Source organism: Mus musculus, chromosome 1 (genome assembly GCF_000001635.26).
Source record: "Mus musculus strain C57BL/6J chromosome 1, GRCm38.p6 C57BL/6J".
NCBI lineage: Eukaryota > Metazoa > Chordata > Mammalia > Rodentia > Muridae > Mus > Mus musculus.
This window is the reverse complement of record NC_000067.6, coordinates 158758744-158778131: the sequence shown is the minus strand read 5'-3', so window position 1 is coordinate 158778131 and position 19388 is coordinate 158758744. Positions and strand designations below refer to the sequence as shown.

Sequence of the window (19388 nt, the reverse complement as noted above, 5' to 3'; positions counted from 1 at the left end):
CCAACCATATACAAACCATCACAGAAAGGTAGAAACTATATGCATTTGACCCATTTCTATATACAAAGAAAGTCTGCTTGAGATGGCAGAGAAATAAACAGCCTAAGCCCAGAGGACTCTTTTATTGTTGGGATAAGAACCATGGAGGTGATAATGATTCCTTGCTATATGCTGTGAGTGCTAAGAACTTCGGCTACCTTACTCCATATATTTCTTGTGGCAATAATTTATTTTGTTATTAATAAAATACTAGTACAACATCTTTCGTTATAGTAGTAAATGAATTAATATATATGTGTGTGTATACATATAAGTGTATGTGTATATACTATATAATATTATATATTATTATCTATTATATGTTATACTATATGAGGAAACAGACTCAAAATTGGGCTTTACTTGTGGTCATTCCATCAATAAATGACCTCATTGAGATTACTATCCTAGCATCCAAGGCCACGCTCTGGGCTAATAACACTTTTATTCATGAGCAAAACAAACAAAAAGATCATTTTTCTGGCTCTTTATCTGCATTTATAAAATAAACTGCTAAGTGATTTCTAATACTAAAAGTTTATGTTTTATATTCTGTGTCAACAAAACAAATGGAAGGAGCTAAGGTTTTGCTATACTATCATTGAGAAAAGTAATGTATAATTTGTTACACCAAAACTTCCATGATTATTGTAAACAAAAATACTGTACAACTTGAATTTAGTAGAAAATACTTGGCATTCTCTTACGGTACTTCCCACAGAACTTAGTCTGAATAAACAGATGAAGCTTATATTCATCTGCAGGACTGGATCTACGTGTCATTTGAAAACAGGGTTCTAGGACTTTTTATTATTCTCTTTAATCATTTTTACAGTCCAGTTGTTATTCCCCTCCTGGTCTGCCCTCCAGCAGTTCCTTATTTCATTCCCCTTCCCTACCTTCAGGAGGATGTCCCCCACCCTGTCAGGTCTCAAAAACCTGAACTTAATTTCTGATTATATTGACTTGGTTCAGTAATGTCTTCCTTCTGTTATTTATAACTGTCATCACCACCACCACCACCACCACCACCACTACCATCACCATCACCACCACTGTCACCAAAGCCATTACCATCACCATCACCACCATCATCAAGACCATCATCACCACCACAACCATCATCATCACCATCATCACTACCAGCATCACCACATCATCACCACCATCATCACCACATCACCCCCACCATCACTATCATCACCACCACTACCATTAACACTATTGTCACTATCATGACCACCACCATTATTACTACCATTATTGCTACTATCACAACGATCATCTTCACTATCATCATTATTTCTCCCACCTATCCTCATTGTTGTCATCATCACCACTACCTACGTCCCAAATTCTCTTAACCCAGTAACCGTTGCTGAGTAAGCTACCCTGCTGGTGTGTTAAGTGGGATTACAATATTCTAACAAGAAATAACCTCAAATATAGTCTTTTATCACTGACCATTCCCTTCCTTCTGCAGTTTCTATATCCCATAAAGATAGCCTACAAACCAAAAAAGATTGGATAGTCATTCAAGCGACAGTTCTTCAGTAGCCAGATGGAGAAAAGGTACATTTTCCTTTCTCTAAAAGAAATACACACCAAAACAAAGTTTGTTGCACTAAAAGTATACACTTCCCTTCCTTAACCAGAGCCTTCTCTTCAGGCTTCATATCATTCCACTTCATCAAGCTGACATGAAAGTAGACCATGAACCAATAGCTTTATATGCCAGAGAAAAGTAAGTGGAAATACAATAGTAATAGAGACTTCAAAATTAGCATAGATGTAATGTCTGTCTGGCCCTAGAGGAAGGACTAGGGCATGTCATGGAGCTCTTATCTTGAGTTTTATTTGACTCTACATCTTTCTGAACAATAGCTTGAGTTTCAACTAATTTAATTCCACCATGGGATGGAATGGAAGACTTGACTAATAAGCTACCAATGTGAAGTGATACCACATTAAAATTTCTTAAGTATATTGATTTATAACTTTTAAAAGCAGTCATCTATCTGGTGTATAAACCCTATGTCATAACATTGTGTACACACATGAATAGGTCACAACTGGTTATAAATGAATATGTGTGTGTGTGTGTGTGTGTGTGTGTGTGTGTGTGTGTTATCTGCAACTTGCCCTTGTAAGAACAACACTGTAATCTCTATGTACACTCACGCATCTGTTAGAAATAGAAATTTGTTTTCTTTCCATTAAGACTCTGTCTGGCTTTATAATTAGTGTTTATAGTAAATACATTCAAAGTTTATCCTTGGAATCCTCAATTCTGTTGCCATTGTAGTATCATGTGAGCCTTAAGCTAATTTATTACAGCTTCTTTTGGCTTCAAAGTGACTGAACCTCTGTGGCAAGCTTTGGCCACTCAAATACACACCTGGGCACACGCCAACTCCTGCTCGGGCTTTACAGGGCTGGCAGTTGGCGCACGGGCCTTTACTTAGAACAACGATTGCAGAACTCATAAATGTCCTTGTGACCTTCAGTCCTTAGCAACTGAGCATCTTACTGTAAGATTTTTAGTTCTGTATCAACTGCCAATTTCTCTATTAATAAAAAAATTAACTATAAACAATGGTTACTTTTAATGGATAACGTCAAAAGACTTTCGGCAACATGCAACTTCATACCCCAGTGTTATTTCTCATCTGCCCTTGGCTTCTCCTGACTGTTTCTGGCTCTGACTTTAGCTGGGTGGATGAACATTTTGGTAGTGACCTTGCCTTGTTCTTTAACAATGGGGTCAGGGCAGGGCAGACTGATTCATGAATGGTCCCCTGGGGGATTCTGGGTGGGTCAGTAATATGAAGAATTAAGTATGGCTAGAATACTGAGAACAATGTTAATACCCCACACATATACACACACTTAGGTCATCAGGACTTGCTAGTCGTTCCGCCGCCTAGTGAGCCAATACTATTCATTGCGTTACATGGTTTCTTATAATTTTGTGAGGAAAGTGTGTTCATCTCCATTTTTTTTCTAATAGAAAAACCAAGAACAAGGGAGGTAAAGTAATTTATGTCAAGCCAGAGAGGCTTATTAAGAGCTCGAGCTGCAGTTTTAACAATAGTCATGTGGTTCCACAGCCTCTGTTTTGAGCCATACTGTTGTTCTTACTGATAATACTCATCCAGTGCGGCCACTAAGTAGGCCCTGAAGGTCACTGTGACTGTAATGTCCAACTCTTGCTTTTTACATGGCGAACGCTGGCATAGAAAAGGTTAACCAGTGCCTCTCTTCTCACTCATATCAAGGCATGATACATCAGAAGCATGGCATGCATCGACTTTTCTGTGCGCTTTCCAATCAAGGGATGCCTATGCTGCCCAGATGCTCTGATTACACATGAGGGTGGTCAGATCTTATTGTTGCTATGGCTTCCAGGCACGGAACTGCAGAAAGCCCTTTACTTTCTGATGTAGCAACAGTGGCAGAAAGTGGCTCATTAGGTTAAGCCCCAGGCAAGGATGGGGGCAGATACTTGCCATACCCGCGAGTACTTCTTGTGACCCCTGTCTGTAGTGAGCCTGATGGGCTGACGGAAACCTGGCTATAAAGCTACTGGGTTTGGGTAAAATTTTGTAGATATAGTTTCTAATCTTTTCTGAAAGAAATTTTGTCCCGTAAGACTTACTCCAGGCTCCGCCCATTAAGTGACTCCTCCCTACTACAGGAGGAAAAAGGAAAAAAAAAGTTTATATATCTGTACAGGTACACATGCACGTGCGCGCCTGTGTGCGCGCACACACAAACACACATACACACACACACACACACACACACACACACACACACACACACGAATAGAACCTGTTCAGTCCCTGTAATGCTACCTGTGTATGTTTCAGGGCTTACCATTTGGCACTGGGCAATTCATCAATGTGTTCTTCCCTGGGGAGCACCACTTTTCCCATCCCAGCCTTCGCCCATTGCCTGTAGTTCTTTGTGTAGGGTTGACACCTCATGGACTCCATCCACGGAATTTTCATTGATGCCTTTTGGCCAGCTCACAACTTAGCAGTCACATTGGTGAGCCCTTGTGGATATAGCTTCTGATATTACTAGAAAATTACAGCAATTTTCCTGATCCTCTGGCTCTTACAATCTTTTATCCCTCTGCTCCTTTTTTTTGCAATGTTCCCTTAGACTTAGGTATGGGAGTTTAAACTACAATTCTTCATTTTGGTTGGTTGTGGTTTTCTATAGAGGCTCTCATCTATTGCAAAGGAACTTTCCTTGACGAAAGGTGAAGACTCTACTTATCTGTGGGTATAAGGAGAAATGTTTGTATGTTGTTGTTGGGAATTATAATGATTTATTAAATTAGTAGTTATAAATTCTATCATTTAATACCTCTTGGATCTTACATGCATGTTCCTTTAGCCTATGCACCCTTCTCTTTCTCTACTAAGCAAACCCACTTCAAAGTACTCCTTGAGTACTTCTCCTGGTAGCTCCTCTTAGAATGGCCCCATAGTCTCAAATATTTGAATGCTTAGTCACCAAGGAGTGGAACTCTTTGAGAAAATTAGAAGGACTAGTAGGTATGGCCTTCTTGGAGGAAGTGTGTCACTAGGAGTTGGGTTTTGAAGTTTCAAAAGTCCACACAAACCCCAGTCTGTTTGTCTGCCTCTCTCAATCTGTCTCTATTGCTCTGTCTCTCTCTGTGTCTCTGTGCCCCCCCCTCCCTCTCTGCCTGAGGACCAGACAGAATGTAAAGGTCTCAGAAAGGGCTCCAGTGTTTGCTTTCTTCCAAGCTCCCAGTCTCCCTGCTGTGATGATAATGGACAAAGCCTCTGAAACTGTTGGCAAGTTACCAATTAACTCTTCCTTGTATAAGAGTTGCCTTGGTCTTGGTAACTCTCCACAGCAATAAAACAGTGAATAAGATAGGCCTCCTGTAAATTAGTATACTGATATTATTGCCAAACTTGTATTTGTCTTCCAAGCTGTGGAACCCAATACAACAAATTGTGTGTGTGTGTGTGTGTGTGTGTGTGTGTGTATTAAAATTGCCCAAAGGATGTGAAAGTGAACATATAGTTAGATGATGGAAAATGATAAAGACCAGAGGTTCCTACCAAATGTTTCCTTGCTTCTGGTCTAGTTAATCCTTGCATTTCAATGTGGTTTACAGTTTTTCAAATATATACCAATGGGAACAGATATTAAGAAGCTGAATAACTATAGTAATTGGGTGTATTTAGATTTAAATCGCATGAGACACCTCAGGTTTTGGGAAGTAATCCAAGTATATTCTATATGAAAAATTCCATCAGACGAAGAAAAGAACGGCCAGCAACATAACAAAAGAGATTAAGTAAGTACTGTTGAACTTAACATTTAGAAGTGCTGTGGATGGTCTAGTGAAAAAGGATAGAGAAGGGATCATAGTCAGGGAAGGTCAGGTCTAGGGAGAGGGTATTTCTGTACCTGCCAGCCTGAGGACCTAAGCTGTTACAAGCAGAGTGTCCAAAAATAGAAGCATGGAGTCAGGCATTGACCCAGAATAAAGAGTTCACATACATCTATGCATTAACTGGTTCTTCACACTGACAGAGGCTCCACTTTACCTGGGAATATTTTATAAGGAACACTTTTGTTTGTTTCTTACTCAGAGAAGAAACACTTGCCAAAACCAATTCATCTAAATGGTTGATACTGCTGATTCTATTTCTTGTTTGGGTCAGACATCTGATGTTACACAGTACAGAGCAACTATGATCAGCTGATAGCTAGTCACAACTGAAGTCTGCCTGCTCCCCTTTTAGGATATTGGCTTGGACAGTCAGGCCTGCAGTTTGTTAAAATGAAAACTAATGTGGAGTTTGGAAGTGCTGATGGTTCTCTTTGGGGTGGGGTGGAAGATCTCTTAAAGTAGCCTAGATCTTTCTTTCTCCAATTTTAAAATGCATTGGAATACCTTGGAAAACTTTAAATTAGATTCTGTTTGTAAAATTAGATTCTTATTGACTCAGTCTGGGATGTAGTTTTGGATTTATTACTAACATGTTCTCAGATTCAAATTCTAATTCTGCTGTTCTAGGTAGCATGCTCTGTGTAGTAAGGACCCAGAATATTCTGAAGAGAGAATCTAGCCCATGTAATTCAGTTCAGAAACTGAATCTGTGTCATGCTAAAACTTAACCAATCCATAATCCAGGTAATTTGTCTGTATAAAAGAAATAATGGGATTGCCCTACCCCCTTACACATTTTCTATTTGGCATAAGACAGCAGCAAATACCCAAGTGAGGAATTAGTTCTCTTTTCTGCATCTTTGCAGGACTACAGGTACTACCATACTATACTAAGGGCATTAGTGCAAGGCCATCTCAGTACCTTGACCTGTGAGATAACACAAAGTCCTTATACATCCACTGAACAAAAATCTGTTGATACCTAATATGAACCAGAAACAATGCCTGTTACTGAAAATATGGTATGAAGGCCCGGGTAAGACTAAAGAGGCAAGTAACACAATAAACAGAAAAAAAATGTCAAGATAATTACAGAGCATGCACTCTGTGACGGCAAGAAGGATGTTATCTCTTAATTAGATGCAATGGTGATAGATGGTTCTCTTGGTGATAAAAATGTGTTGATGGATAGAAAAAGAGAGATAGGTACAGTCAATTGAACAGTATTACAAGCAGGAGAAATGGCACCCAAGTCCCTGTGACAGGGAAGATCTTATTCTGCACCTCCAATTCTTATCCCAGAGTATATAAAGTGCTCTAAAAACATGGCTGTGGTCATGAATGGTATAAAAGAAAATGGAGACATGAAATACAGGACCTTGCAGGCTAATATGAAGAGTTTTGGCTTTAAAGAACTCAAATAATTTATTTTGCAACAAACAAAATGCTCTACAAAGAAAATGTTACAATACAATTTATTCATTTTTATGAAAATTTCCTCTACTTAATACTTGCTAGCTGGGTAGGAAAGGGTACAGGGAAGTGGAACATCTAGCTGGAAAGAAAGAGAGTGGCTTTGCAAAAGTAAATTTGTGGCTACAGAGATACTGAGACCCTGGGACAAGTTCCAGGAATACCTGTGAGGAGGAAGTCACTAAGCTTGCTGATGGATTGCGTGAGACCAGATGGGATTGGGGAAAATGGAAGATTGAAAGAGTGTAATCGGCAAGGTCTCCTGGGCTTCAAGTCAGAGTGATGAGGTAGATGGTGATGTCATTCACTGTGCTGGGGAAGTCTGAGGGGAAGTTCATGGAGAGATGTGGAAACCAAGAACTAAGGAATAAATAGTTCATATCATGTAGATACGGTTTGAGGGTAACGTTATATTTATAAGTATTCTTCTACAAAAGATTAGTTCTTCACTCTTCAATATCTTTTTCTGTTAATGTTATTTTTATGAAGGACTCCCCACTGTAGACACCAGATGCCCTTGGTTGGCAAAGACATGATAATTCTTTTGGACCCAGAAACCATACTCTTATTTTTCTCCAAGGAAACATAAATATGACTTCTGACAAGACTTCAGTGGTGATAGAAAAATGGGGTAGACTCGTGTGTGCCTCGAGCAACATCAATCAAACATGCAGCCAAGTTTTGATTACAAGGTCTTTACTTCTGGCAGGGACGTAAGGAGGAGAAAAGGCACAGCTGGGTTTTCAACAGTGGGTACCACAAGCTCTGGAAATTGGAAAAAGGCACCTCTCAACTTGAAAATTGTGGTCATTTGTCTGGAGAAGTTAGAAAGAAAATAAATACAAACCTTAGCCTAACCCCGGCTCCTCATGATGCCATTTTACAAAGTAAGGAATTAGAGAGCAAGATCACTCGGCTAACAACCCTTGCCAAAAAAAACTGGATGCTCGGTAGAGACCAGATGGAATGGTTGCAGGCTTATTAGGTCAATGATCCCCCTCTATTTTCCCTGTATTTGCAGCTTACTTTTACCAGTATGGGAAGGAGAAGAAATGGTAGGAGTTCGCCAACCTTATTAAATATAAAAAACATGGACAAATTTTAAAAATATGTACAGTCCAGACTCAGAGATCTAGTTCAATAATAGATATACAGAAGACTTTGAGTTTGATCCCAAATACTGCAGGAACAAAGGGGACAGAAACAAAGATGGAAACCAGGGAGCAAAGGAAGAAACTGTCTTAGGCCAATTCAAGATTTTGTTCAGAATGCCTGATAGTCTAGATTTGCAAAGAAACTCTTACTTGATTCTGGTGAGAATACAGAAACCCAATTTCACTGGAAACCCCATTGTCTCATAGTTGGGATGTATCTTACAAACTTCAGCCTCTACTCCGCCTTTATCTGGAGGCTTCCTTACTACATGACATTGGGAAAGTCACCTACTTGGTCACTAGTATTACTTTCCTGTCAAAGGTAATACTTTCAACTTCCCTTACCCCACTGGAATGAAGAAAATACAGAGAGTAGAATGTATTATGCAAAAAATAGTGAAATGAGCTTTTAAAGAAGTCTTGTAAAGGGTCTGTCTTTATAGATTGTTTCAGTGCCTACTGATATCATTCCTTGAAATGAAAATCTACTCATGCCATGACTTCCAAGAGTCTCCTGGCTCCTGATTTACACATATTGTCTGAAGGAAGTGGACCAAGATGGGTAAAGCCATTTTTCAAATAAATAGTCTTGTAAGAATAAGAGGTCAGTCTGTGACATCACCAAGTTAGGTGGCACACAGAGGCAGCTATCACAAGTAGGAGATAAGATCATGTCACTAAAGTGCCTTGGATTAAAGAGCTGCAATAACAATACTGTAGACTGAGTAACTAAAACAATTGCCATTCATTACTCACAATTCTCGGTGACAGTGTTGGTAGATTTCTTCTCTAAGAACATTCTTCTTTGTTTTCAAATGTTCTTTTTTCTGTGTCCTCACAGGGAAGACTGTAGTCAAGGCAGGCAAGTTTTTGTGTCCCTTCCTCTAAGGGCTGTAGTCCCATCATAAGAGTGGTATCTCATGACTTGATTATCACTGAGGATTAAGGTTTTGCCACAAACTGGGCAGTTGGAGAAGAGACAATCATAATGTCTATAATAGTAACTGAATAAAGCAAAGTAGGTGCAGTGTTTTAGGCTTCAGTTCCCCAGATAGGCCTTAGAAATAAATCAAGTTCCTTGGAACAAGAAATAATCAGAGGCACTTGTCTTAGTCAGGGTTTCTATTCCTGCACAAACATCATGACCAAGAAGCAAGTTGGGGAGGAAAGGGTTTATTCGTCTTACACTTCCATACTGCTGTTCATCACCAAGGAAGTCAGGACTGGAACTCAAGCAGGTCAGGAAGCAGGAGCTGATGCAGAGCCCATGGAGGGATATTCCTTACTGGCTTGCTTCCCCTGGCTTGCTCAGCCTGCTCTCTTATAGAATCAAGACTACCAGCCCAGAGATGGTCCCACCCACAAGGGCCTTTCCCCCTTGATCATTAATTGAGAAAATGCCTTACAGTTGGATCTCAATGGAGGCATTTCCTCAACTGAAGCTCCTTTCTCTCTGGTAACTCCAGCTGTGTCAAGTTGACACAAAACTAGCCAGCGCAGCACTCCAATTTTCTGATGTTATCACAGTGTCTTTCAACTGTAACAAATAGCCAGAAAGGTCCTGTGACATACAAGCTTCATACCATGAATCTAAAGACTCAGGCCATTAGCTGAGAATCCATAGGTAAGCATGATTGGCAGACTGAAGCATCCCACACTACTGGACCATAAGGAACCTGATGAATGCTTTGGAAGCAGTCTAAGACTGAGGCCCAAACATTATCATCTGATGTAGAGGTATAAGAGCTGAAACAAACAAACAAACAAAACCCCCGTAGATGGCTGTTGTAACGGTTAAGTTCTTTGGTCTACTTGGTTGGATGAAGAAGCATATAAGGCGTTAATGAGGCACAGATCTGCATACATCTATGAGTATTTCTAGAGAAATTTAACTGAGGAAAGGACTGAGAGAAAGACAGTTCCTGAATGTGACTGGCACCATCCCATTGGGTGGAGGTTGGAACTGAATAAGAAGAGGAAGAGAAGAAAGCCAACTGAACCCCAGAGTCCCCTTTCTCTGCTTCCTGATCTTCAGCAACATGAGTAAATAACCTTCTGCTGCTTTGGACAGTGTTGGTGGCCTGTCCTTGCCTTCCCTGCCTAAATAGACTGCATTCCTCTGAACTGCCAGTCAAACTCTTCCTCCTTGCTTTTCGTCAGGTGCTTGGCCACAGCAACTAGAAAATGAATTAACTCATTCAAAAGAAAAGAAATCAGGATAAAGGATAATTCATGAACCTGGGAGAAGTGTAGGAACCCTTATGAAAGAACCTGATTGGCTGGGGGATGGGGATGCTCGCCTCTCCCCCCTCCCCCACCCTGACACACATCTAGTCCAGAGACCTCTGTCTCCACTATGCTGCTTCTCTAGCTACCAGTCTCCCTTTTTGTGCTGCTGCTGGTTTGAAGCACAAATCCTGTCACGTTGTGTGTGTACAACCCCAAACACCTAGACTTGTCTTCCCAATCCAAGGTTAATCTGTCTCCTCTCACCTCTGAGGTTGTTAAACTGGCAAGAAAATGCATGAACTCTACATTCTTAAATGGTTTCTCATTCTGGGCAAGGGATGGGGAGACTGTTTCCATGGTTGAACTATTTTAACCAATTCATAGAAAAATACCACATGAAGCAAAAATACTGTCATCCTGACCAAACATGGGTTTTCCGTCGTAATCACACTGACCTACAAGGAGCAATGGAACAATCTGGCTTCCCTCCTGGTGTCGGTGGTATTGCTGGCTCTCTACATTTGAGAAATGTCAGCTCGCCAGAGATATGGGAAGGGTCTCAAACTGTGGAAGTTAGGAGAAAGAAGGGATTCCTTTGGAGGATTTAAACTCTACAAGGTAAGGGGAAAGTTTTAAAAAACCCGAATTTAAGAGGGTATGCGTAGGAGGTTTATTACAGTAAAATGAACTGCACACCCTTTACTAGAAAATACTTTTTGGAAGCCATCTTTATGTATCTTTGTGAGAAAGAACCTATATGCTAAATAATACATAGCATGCTCTTTCATTTGCATTGAGTTCTACAATGAACATACATAACATATGCTGGGGCGAGCCATGTGTAGCATGTTACCTTCTAAGGAGATATTATTCAAATATGTTACTCAAATTGTTTGAAAGCCAAAGCATCCTGTGATGTAAAGTCTCCAGAAAGGAACTTAGCATCCCAGTGTTTCTTTATCTGTAAGGGGGAGGGGAAGATAAAAATAGTATTTTATTCTGAGTGTTACAATGAGTTGATTCATTTTTCATATGTTTTGAAATATACCTGAAGTTATTCAGTGATTTAAAAATCAAGCATCTATTTAGTTCCTCATACCAGTTATATACTGGTTCCTGAAAACTGAAAACAAGAAATGACACAGCTGCTATCTATCCTTTCTAAGTTTCCAACCCAATGGGGAAAGATAATTTCTACATTTGTATAACAGAGAGAACCGTGCTTCTTTGATAGCAAAATGGGAGAATATTGCAAGCACACAGAAGTCATTGCACAATTGTTAGTTAAAAGCATATACGGAATGGTGTACATATCTTGATGTTAAAATGAGATAATGACACTAGAGAATGTCATTTTAATGTTTGGGACATGTAATACAAGCTTATCATCCCAGGCAGCTGGAAAGTGTTGGTCAGAGGACCCAGGAGTTAAGTGTATTTCACCCTTATCTAAGGTCAGCTTGTATACAGGAGACCTGTTCTCTCTCTCTCTCTCTCTCTCTCTCTCTCTCTCTCTCTCTCTCTCCCTCTCTCTCTTCTCCCTTCTCTCTCTTTCCCTCTCTCTCTCTCTCACACACACAGAGAGAGAGAGAGAGAGAAAAAACAGAGAGAGAGAGAGTAAAAAAAGCAGATGGCAATTTAAAGCTACCATCTACATGGTAGAGAGAGCCAGTGACCAAAAGGTTGTTTATATTTTGAATTGTGAGCTTATCTGCAACCACGAGTTTTGTGAATCAGAAGTGGATATGCTAAAACAGCCAAACTGGAAAGCACCTTCTGACTGCAGTGAGTCAGAGGGGGTGGAGTGGAATTTGCAGTAACAAGAATCCTGGTGCGTCTGACTCCCATCCATCTTAAGCCCACTCTCTGGTCAGGGGCCATGTCTGGACCTAAGATGGAGGGACAGTTCTTCTAAGACAATCTTAAGTCATACCCACTCAAGGATCAAGTGAAAGGTGGGAACCTATTCCAAGGGGGTGGGGGATCAACATGTACTCAAACAAAACAGGGCTAGTAAACTCAGGAAGAGATTGTCCTTTGAAGGTCAGGTGAGCCTCTATTTCAGAACAGTAACTCTCCTCAAAGAAGCAATGGCTATTAACAGCTTCAGCAAATGTAACCCCACAGATCAGGCTCTCTTCAAGTTATATCTGATTCGTCCCCTGAGTGTGACAGCTCGGCTGTTCTCTGAACTATATGATGTCTCCCAATGTGCTAATATGTGAAACTTTGCCTGTAAACAGTCCAGTTGATGTTATTTACCCACTCTCTTGGAAGTAGCAAGTCAAGTATACAAAAACTCCTAACACTGCTAACCACAATAAAGACATTTCAATTTCATGGCCCACAATGGGACGTTTGACTAAATAGAACCTATTACTCTCCCTTTTTATTTTGTTTATTTTTGTGCACATGAGTGCATTAATGGGCATATCTCTCTCTCTCTCTCTGTCTCTCTCTCTCTCTCTCTCTCTCTGTGTGTGTGTGTGTGTGTGTGTGTGTGTGTGTGTGTGTGTGTGTGTAGTGTGTGAGTGTGTGGTCCTTCTAGCACATAGGTTCCAGGGGTTCAGTTCAGGTCTTCAGGCTTGCCACCTTTATCCTCTGAGCCATGTCACTGGTCGGGTTTGCTAATGTTTGTCACACATTTCTGAGGGTCCAGTCTTTCCTTATGGGCTGTTTGGTTTCATGTCTTATTAGCAAGTTCCTGAAGATCCAGTGCCTGGATGATGGAAGCTGGGAACAAGGGAGCTGCGTCCCCGTGGTTTGTGAGCCTCCTCCTCCGGTGTTTGAAGGCATGTACGAATGTACTGATGGCTTCAAGCTGGACAGCCAGTGTGTGCTCAACTGTAACCAGGAAACGGAAGGGGTAAGGAAGGCTCTGTGAACTTCATTTGCATGAGACTGTGCTCTCACCTGTCACATGGCCATGACATGATTTCTGAGAAGTGAACTTAAAAACCCAGCAGGCAAATCTTCATGCAGCCAGGCTCTAGTGAGAGGCACTGATATTGTTCCCTGGAGAGTTCCTAATCGTGTTAGTGTTTTGGAGCATTCTCTTCCAATTTCAGAGTGTTCTTTGAGATAAGGAGAAGAAATCAGTGAGTAGGATACCAGGGTTCATTTCAAGCTACTCTAGGATCCTGATTGGGCAGTACAGTCAACTCTCATTGGTGGACTGACCTACCTGGGTAGAAATGCAGGAGCTGTGAATTTTATTTTATTTTTTTTTTGGCAGTAGAACAAAGTCCCAAACAAAAACATGAATTTCTGAGCAAAGCATCTTGAAGTGCTACTTGCCTGTTACCCTCCCTAGGATGCTGGCACAAGTCTGAACTAAAAACCACAACCTTATCATAATTGTATGACTAAACACAGTTTTGTTTTAGACACTGCAAGTACCACACACACACACACACACATGAGACAGGAAATCAAGTAGACTTTGAAGGCAAAACTCAATGGCCTTCACTACACCCTTGGCATGAACAGATGTGAAAAGAATGGGTGGTAAAATGAGATCCAAAGACATCAGACATGCCAGTGTGAACTGACTAGTTAAGACAGCAAGGGGTTTGCCAGACAAGGGCTGGGTTATTGATAGATCTGTATTTTCTCCCTTGGGTTTTATAGTTCTTAATTTTCTCTGTGTTTTATCTAGGTAGAGTATACTTTGATTATTTTTTGTTGTTGGGGCGGGGGGTCCTGGGGTGAACCAAGAGTTACACCAGGCAACAGACATATGGAGAAAAGGAATAGATTTCAAACAGGATTTAAAAGCAGCAGGAATATATGTATTTCAGTAGAGGGGCAAAGACATACGTTTAGGAAAATTATTAATTACTTTCACTATACAAAACCTGCCTTGGAAAAAATATTCAGCATTTGCCACAAGCAACATTTGTGTGATAATATGTACAATTCAGGGCATAGCAACACCATCTGGAAAAAATTTCCTAAAACAGCCTACAATACACAGCTCTGGTCAGTATCTTATTATATCCTCAGAGCTGAAGGAGAATATAATGGTGCTAAGTTTCATGAATAGAAAACTTATTACGATTGCTTCACATGGAAGCAAGAGCTTGTCTTAGGTTCCCTGTTTGTTTACCCTTCCATCCTTCTTTCCTTTCCTTTCCTTCCCTTCCCTTCCCTTCCCTTCCCTTCCCTTCCCTTCCCTTCCCTTCCCTTCCCTTCCCTTCCCTTCCCTTCCCTTCCCTTTGCTTCTCTTCTCTGTTTGCCATTTCTAACTCTACTTATTGTTCTTTTTTTAAAAATGAATTATTTATTTATTTTATGTATATGAATATACTGTAGCTGTCTTCAGACACATCAGAAGAGGGCATCAGATCTCATTACAGATGATTGTGAGCCACCATGTGGTTGCTGGGAATTGAACTCAGGACCTCTGGAAGAGCAGTCAGTGCTCTCAACTGCTCTGAGCCATCTCTCCAGTCCTCTCCGTATTGTTCTAATCATCACTTAGCCCAAGTTCCAGAAGTTAAAGGATATTATCATTTACTCAGACCATTTTCCCATCCTACAATGAAAACATAATAACAATAGTTCTGTTCTTATATTTGATATTCTAGATTCCCATCCTCTGCACTAAAGAGGGGTTGTGGACCCAGGAATTCAAGTTGTGTGAAAACCTGCAAGGAGAATGCCCACCACCCACCTCAGAGCTGAATTCTGTGGAGTACAAGTGTGGACAGGGATATGGGATCGGTAAGAACAGAGATCTGTTCATGTCACCCTCTTTGCTTTAGGACTCGGAGTGCATCCATCTGTGGCTGGATTTGTAGCTCTGAAAAAGATACACCTGGACAGCTACACCCAACTCATGCGGGGCTCCTCCCACATGATGCAGGCCTCCTGTATAACCTCTTCTGTTGCAGAAAGGATTACTTGGGATGGCACTCACTTGCGTTCTTCAGTCTTTCTCACTTGTGTTGTTTTTCAATCTTTCTCTCCAGAGGACTGGGTTCCATATCTGTGGACAAACGCTTATTCAAGTAATTGCAGTTAAGGTTGTTTGGGACCAGAACTAACTTAGAGTAAAGTTGACTCAACTTTACCCAAACTTGGCCCTACCATTGTAAAAATATTGAAATTTGTGTGAAACCTTATGAGACTGCATCTAAATTCTGAATTACACAGGCTTGGAAATTTCCATACAATGTAAATGTGCATAATGTGAGTTAATTTGAAACCTCAGTCATTTTTTTAAATTGATTCTTCACTGTGTTCCAGATATTTGTGCCTTGATATACACAATATACTCAGGTCTGGTTCAATGGTGTTTTATGAATAGATTCTCACCCTGAAAGCTCCTGATTTCTACATAAATTATTACACACACACACACACACACATACCTAAAATTATACAACTTTAAAAAATATATTATTTACCTAAAGACACAGACATGTAGACAATGAGAACTGAAAAGAAGGTTAGAGATTATATAATTTGTGGATGAGGAAACAGAGAAATCCCAAATGAGTTTTCTTTGAATAGGCTTTGAGGAGGTGCTTGGTGCCCCATGTAAACAGTACAAGAGTTTCCTTTGAGAGACCGAAATTCCTGCTTCTGGTTTTAGATGTTTCCTCCTTTACTCGAATAGACTTCTTGGTTGTGCATGTAATAATGTGTGCCAATTCAGAGGCTAGGATAGGCTGGGAGGAAATGTAATGATCTCTGCTCTACATCTCCCCGCCCCTCCCAAGCTATTTAAGCTACAAGCTCACAGGTGCAATAAATATAAGTTCCTGGGAGTTTAGAATAAAATTTAATATGTCTAAAAGGCATCAGTGTTTGGAAAGCTGGAGCCCTGATTTGGGGATTCGGAGATCTGCTAAACCAGGAGTTGATCCCTACATTATTGAATGGCTTAGTAATACATAGATTCCTAAGGAGAAGATATACTATACCACCAGGCAGAGGAGGTTGCACATAGGGAAAGGTGAAGGGTTAACTTGCCACAGTGGCTCTTGATCACACTGCATGACAGTATCCTTACAGGCACACAGGAGGTGAATGTTAACACCGTTTGTTAACTACCATGATTTTATGGCCTATAGTGTAGAAAGCAAGCCTTGGAAAAGAATATGACCTGGGAAATTCATGTCTCTGCTATAAATTTCAATTCCTTTAGGTGCAGTGTGCTCCCCATCATGTGTAATCCCCCCTAGTGACCCTGTGATACTACCAGAGAATGTGACTACTGACACTTTGGAGCACTGGATGGAACCTGTCAAAGTCCAGGTAAGCGCAGGGTATAGATAGAGCTGCCAACCACTTCTCAAGTGACAGGACACTCCCTGGGAGGATTTAGAGGCTCCCCAAATACCCTGGTATCAAACAGCCCTGTGGGTGATTCCCATGATCAAAGAGAAATGTAGAGTTAGAATAGGAGAAAAATAATGGCTGAGGAAAAACAATAGGGAACATTTAAAGGGGAAGCTAGAAAGAAGACTCAGAGACAGAAACGACAGGGAAGAAAATGGATAATGGAAACAAGGCAGGAAGTGTTAGGATAAGCTGAGGAAATATGAAAAGATGAGAGGAGGGTGTAGAAAGGCTAGGTTAGACACCATCCAAGTACTTAGCTCACAGGGAGGATGTGGGTAGCAGACAGGAGAGCAAGATTCACTTTCCTGTCTTTCCCCTTCTTTCTAAATCCTGAAATTCTATCCCCAGGTCCTCTGCCCTTTAAACTCATGGGGGAAAGTCTGTTATATCTCTGGTATCCTCTCTGGTCTTCTCTTGAAATCATTGCCTTCCAGAAGGATCAATGGAATCTCTTTCTATCACTGAAAATATCATAGTGTCTGTGGGAGCACAGGGGGTGGGAGCTTTCTTCGTGTCTCCTCAGAGCCTCTTCTAACCCATATTTCCCTCCCTAGAATCTACAACATTTGAGACTAAAGCCAATAAATAGAACAGAACAGAACTTTTAACCCCTTCAAGGCCACTGATCTCTAAGCCATAGGTTGCACATTGCTAGTCCTGGGGGCACTCTCATTTCCAGGCCATAGATAACACCCCAGTTAGAATATTCATCGGTTTCCCCACCCATCATCTGACTCTTGTAAGACCCTCAGATCTATATTCTCTTTTCTCCAAGGACAATGTTCACTTCCTGGCTCTCTCACATACACTTTCCTTTGATCACTGATTTTATGACTGTCCCCTCTTGCCTGTTTTCTGAGGATATGATGAGCTGCATCTCAGGACATTTGCCTGGGTGGTTCCTTCTGCCTCCAATGGTCTCCTAGATATCTGTTTCCTTTATACCTATACTTCTTTCACATTTTGACTCTAATATTATGAAGGCCATCTTTGGCTATTCTATCTAACATTTTAGTTTATTTTTCTGGTGCATTCCTTTACTTTTTCTCCTTGGAACTTTCTAGCAGACATTATATATTTTACTTACTTATTTCTATCTCTAAAAACATGAGGGATAATTTCTTTTTTTCCATTGTTAAATATTTAGACCCCCAGAGTGGTGACTGGGAAATACTAAGTATTCAATAGCTATTTGTAAAATGAATAAAAATAAAGAAATCAAGAGCTTAATGGATATATATATATATATATATATACATATGTATGTATATATATATATATATACTTCACTCAGTTGGGTCTTCTTTTTTTTATTAGATATTTTCTTTATTTACATTTCAAATGTTATCCCCTTTTCTAATTTCCCCTTTCAAAAATCCCCTATCCCCTCCCCTTGCCTGAGCTCACCCATCCACACACTCCTGCTTCCTGGCCCTGGCATTCCCCTATACCGGGTCATAGAATCTTCACAGGACCAAGGGCCTCTCCTTCCATTGATGACTGACTAGGCCCATGGATAATATTTTGTTGTGAGTTGTGCTTTCTTAGGATGAGGGTCAAATGAGATGAGGCTGCTCTATTAGACTGTTCTATTAAATTCTTTCAAGCTTCTTTCTATACATTCACTTTTACCTCCTTTATCTCTGGTCCTCTGTAAGAGCAGAACATATTCTTAATTTCTGAGCTATCCATCCAGTCCTTGTAAAGCTAAACTTACGTTCCTGAATTCTGCTAGTCCCCAGCTGTATAGCCTCATATACAGCTGGTGTTCACTGTCCTGGCTTTCAATTTCTTCAAGTAAATGAGGATCATACCCATTTCTATGGATGATCTCAGAATCAAAGGAGAGCCATAGGGATAGAGTTTAAGTTGATTGGTCCCTAGGGAACTTTCTCATTCAGTTGTCAAGCAAGGAAACTTACCTTACTTGTGCCCATTACTTATCCTCTGCAGTCACACTTCATTGTTCTTTATGATTGTGGGCTATGTGTCCAGCTGCCGTGTTCTGGAGCATAGCTACAGTTAGCAGAACACTCACAATGTGTGTCATATTGCTATGGAAAATGAAATAAAGTGATTCAGTTTCATCCAGCAATCTAAGGGACAAACTCAGATAATTTGAAAAGTGTAAGAGACTAATTGAATGTACTTTAGAAGAATAATTTATTCTTGAAAAATAACACAGCAGTCAGAATTTCACAAGTTAAAAAACAAGAATATTTTATGTGTTTCTGAGTTCCAAACCAGTGTCCTTCACAGCAAAATCAAATCAAATGAAATTAAATAGCAATCCAATCGATGATGAGAGTATGTTTCAGCTACTAATGAGCTCACAGATTTGGTCATTTTGTGACACTCAGGGGCTCACGAGGGGTGCAAAATCCAACCTTGTCTTTATACATAAGAAGAAATATTTCATAAACCTAAGCAACTATGTTTGATAAAACTTGATATGTTGACTAAAACACTGTAACCCAAATTGGCTGTCTTGGAGGTTGTCCTGTGGTTTTACCCAGTTTGTGTAAAATATCTCACTTCAGTTTGGATATCCTTTCACATCACTTGGGCAGTGTATAAAATAAGATAGATATTGAATCCTACTTAAGGCTAGGATGCTTTGAAATGTGAAAAGATGTGTAACACACACATCCCACAACTCCACTGAACACTTCACATATATTAAGACATTATACTTACAA

General features: G+C 40.3%; 1 protein-coding gene across 2 annotated transcripts in view; it reads left to right on the top strand.

Annotated features, from left to right (window-relative positions):
* Pappa2 (pappalysin 2) overlaps positions 1-19388 on the top strand; it is a 248725-nt gene that overhangs the window by 182320 nt on the left and 47017 nt on the right. For both annotated transcript variants that reach the window (XM_006496824.4, NM_001085376.3), the window contains 3 exons: positions 13036-13204; positions 14928-15063; positions 16493-16602. In XM_006496824.4, the coding sequence (XP_006496887.1) occupies positions 13036-13204; positions 14928-15063; positions 16493-16602 (415 nt within the window). The remainder of the gene's footprint in view (positions 1-13035; positions 13205-14927; positions 15064-16492; positions 16603-19388) is intronic.